Source organism: Zea mays, chromosome 8, assembly GCF_902167145.1.
Source record: "Zea mays cultivar B73 chromosome 8, Zm-B73-REFERENCE-NAM-5.0, whole genome shotgun sequence".
Taxonomy (NCBI): Eukaryota; Viridiplantae; Streptophyta; class Magnoliopsida; order Poales; family Poaceae; genus Zea; species Zea mays.
The window spans coordinates 83718626-83722386 of record NC_050103.1 but is presented as its reverse complement, the minus strand read 5'-3'; the positions used below and the strand labels follow the sequence as shown (position 1 = coordinate 83722386).

At 41.8% G+C, this 3761-nt stretch overlaps 1 protein-coding gene across 1 annotated transcript; it reads right to left on the bottom strand.

Moving 5' to 3' along the window:
* Window positions 1-1080: 1080 nt before the first annotated feature.
* LOC103635472 (protein ALP1-like) lies at window positions 1081-3522 on the bottom strand. Its single transcript, XM_008657915.3, has 2 exons — window positions 3254-3522; window positions 1081-3178 (listed from the first exon to the last, which is right to left on the bottom strand). The coding sequence occupies exons 1-2, from the start codon at window positions 3421-3423 to the stop codon at window positions 2146-2148; spliced, it is 1203 nt and encodes a 400-aa protein (XP_008656137.1). The 5' UTR covers window positions 3424-3522; the 3' UTR covers window positions 1081-2145.
* Between the last annotated feature and the right edge of the window lie 239 nt (window positions 3523-3761).

The following is a 3761-nucleotide window of genomic DNA, read 5'->3' as shown; positions in this document are numbered from 1 at the left end:
GTTTTAGGGTTATGTTGCCAGTGAAAGGTACATGACATCCTTTTGAACACCCATATGTCATGTATGTCTATGTCTAAGCAGTACACTGTCCGAAGAAGTACTTAGTTCGATGTAAGGAATAATTGTAGTCTGTGAACTTTGCTCAGTAGCAACTCTCATGTGTTTGGTTTAGTACTGTAACCGTTAATGCGAACCTTTTATTATAATTGTTACTGCTTTTTATGTTTGATTTCTAAATCATTAGTTCAAATGCTTATGCTCAAATGTAACTCATATTACCATCTGACTTAATCTGTCCCCTGTCCACCCTTACTAGAATGGACCCATCAAACAATGCGACTTCTTCTCAGCCCATGTCAAATTCATCTATTGGCCAGCAGTTTGTTCCTCCACCCCCTATGTGGCCCACGGCTTACATGCAGCAGAGTGCTATGGATTGTAACCTCGTGGGAAACCTGAATTTTCCAAACCCTGCTCAAGGTCCGACAACAATGTGGGCACCCATGCATACAGGGAATACTTCTTCCCAATCTTCCATGATTCCGGCCTCTCAATCAGCTATGTACTGGAATCATTACTTGAATTTTGTCAGGAATCCTCTTGGGCCACCAGAAGTTAACCCATTTCCTGATTGCATTCCACCATCCAATACCAGTACACCATTGCAGGGTTCCAATACTATACCTTCCATACCTGTGAATTTGGACTCAGATGCAGAACATAGTGTTCAAGACATCAATAGTCCTGAAAAGAATGCACCTCCTATACAAAAACCCAAAAAGGCTAAGGAACAAAACTTTACTGGCCCTGAAGATCTTCTACTTTGCACAACCTGGTTGCAAATTAGCAGTGACCCTGTTGTGTACACTGGGCAACGTAGGGAGGGCCTTTGGGCTAGAATTGAAAAAAGATACAACGATCAGAGGGGGAACTTTCCTTGCCGAGTGAACAGAGCGCTTAGCAGCAGATGGGACAAGATAAGAGCAGATGTAAGTAAGTTTGCTGGGTACTATGCAAGAGTTCTTAGAGAGAAACAAAGTGGGTTAACTGATGACGACAAGGTAACCCAAATTTTCCCGACTTTAAATCATTTACAAATGATTCTATATACATGTTACCACATTTGTAAAATTAAACCATAATTTGTACAGACTTCGAAGGCAGCAACATTATTTGCACACGAGGAGAACAAAAATTTCCAGTACATGCATTGCTGGCACCAACTAAAGGGAGAACCGAAATGGGAGAGCATTTGTAGTGGACAATCGTTCCGCGGATTGAATGCAAATCCAGTTGGGTCAACAGGTACTCTGTCTGCTCCGACAACTGAAAATGATAGTTCATCAGCAGGGTTGACAGGAAAACGGCCGCGTGGTCGTGATTTCAGTAAATCAGAGAGAAACAAACCTGCATCTTCTTCATCTCCAGAGTACCTCAGCCGTTTGCAAGAAATAACTGAAAAACAAATTCAGAGGTCCATAGAAAAGGGTGCAAAAAAAGAGAAGTACACAGAAGAAGACAGGGAAATGGAGAAAAAGAGGTTAGAATTGGAAGCCGAAAAGGTCATCATACGAAAAAGGGAATTGAAACTTCAAGAACTAGAATCTGCTGAAAAAAGATTACAAAGGCTGGAGGCAACGAATGAAGAAGATGTCCAACCCCAAGTTTGGATTATGATGCAAAAACAAAAACAGAAGTTGCAAGAATTCATATTTGGTTACGAGTGAAAGATATATTTGGTTACTCGTAACTTGATCTTGTTTTACCGAACCTGTTTGTATTATTTGGTTATGTGAGAACGTTACATTTGTTTGGCAGACCATTATATTATTTGTTCGAACCATAAGTCGTCAAGGACAGTCGTGCAGTTCTGTTTGTTCTAAGGTGTTGTAATCGACAATAATTATTTCCAGTTGCTGTGAACATGTTTGCTTTAATTTTCATATATTTGCTGCGTGTTGAGCTTGGAATCGCTTGTGATGTGTACAAATCGTTAGAAGTGTTCATGTTATTGTGTTGAACGAACAAGTACAGGTTTCCAATGACGAACTTCTTTATTTCAGAACCGATACGTAGGACTTGCGAATGGAAATTACACATAGTAGAATCAAGTTTCAATAAACTTTAGCATACGACTGGTGAAGTTTACATGCTTCCACGCCGAGCCCACAAATGCTCGACAAGATCATTTTGGAGGGAGCACGATCTTTCTTGGCGACGAAGATCGAAGTGGTTAATCACCCATTCTACCCTTCCTTCAGCAATTAGTTGTGGTGCTTGGCTGGTTGAAGTGTTATCTCCAAAATCAGTATTAGCTGCAAACGGCCCTTCGTCTTCAACAATCATGTTGTGCATTATGATGCAAGCTGTTATAATTTCAGTTAAACGATTTCGATCCCAACCATATGCTGGACCTCGTAGCACCGCCCACCTAGCTTGAAGAACTCCAAATGCACGCTCAATATCTTTTCGACAACTTTCCTGCATTTGTGTGAAATACACTTTCTTTTCCTCATATGGGTGCCTTATAGCTTTTACGAAAGTTGGCCAGTTCGGGTAAATACCATCAGCAAGGTAATATCCGAAGTTATATGCATTACCATTTATTGTGTAATGCACAGGTGGCATTCGGCCAGATGTCATGGGGTCGAAAACTGGTGATCGGTGGAGCACGTTGACGTCGTTGTTTGTCCCGGGCATGCCAAAGAAAGCATGCCAAATCCAAAGGTCATACGTTGCCACAGCTTCTAGGATCATAGATGCTCGACCATTTCTGCCACAAAACTGACCACGCCATGCGGTAGGACAGTTCCGCCACTCCCAATGCATGCAATCTATAGAACCCAACATCCCTGGGAAACCTCTTGATTCGCTATGGTGCATGATGCGTGTTATGTCAGCTTCGTTAGGAGTTCGTAAATACCAGCCACTGAAGTATGCAATGATACCTCGACATAAATGATGAAGGCATTCCCTAGCTGTCGACTCCCCTATTTGAATGTACTCGTCTACAGCATCTGAAGGTAACCCATATGCTAGTACCCGCATTGCCGCACATACTTTTTGTAGTGGACCTAGACCAGGCATACTAGTTGCGTCTACCCGTTGTGTAAAGTACGAATCATGTTGTTGAAGACCTTGCAAGATTCTCAGGAAGAGAGGCCTACTCATGCGGAACCTAAGTTTATAATAAAGAATATTTGTAATGAAATTGCAAATATTAAACCGTATTCGAATAATAAGTAGTGGGTACCTTCTACGAAAGACGTGGGGTGGATACACAGGGTTCTCGGCGAAGTAGTGATGATGGATAAGATTTTCTCCACGAAAATGATCTCTATGAATAACCCGCCGAGGCAAACGGGACCGTCGTTGGAGGTGGCGTCTGGCCTCTATGTTGAGGACAAGAAGATTGACAAGCATAAGTGTTTCGTCCTCACTATCACTCGAGTAAGAGTCTTCATCGCTATGGCTGTGAGATATACTGTGAAATGTTTGAATTGTTGATGTAGTGAAGTTTGTTGTTGCATTTGTGAAGAGATGGATTGCATATATATAGGGGAGAGGAATGCGGCTTCAGGTGCAAGCTAGTGGATTCCCACGAAAGACAAACATGTCTTTCGTTGCAAGACAAGTGCGGCTTGCCGCATACGACTAGTGCAATTTGGTTTGCAGGAAATTTGATTTGTTTTCCCAGGACGGATAAAACGTCATCACGAAAATATGCAAATTCGAATGTATTGTAAAATAATAGTTGTTAT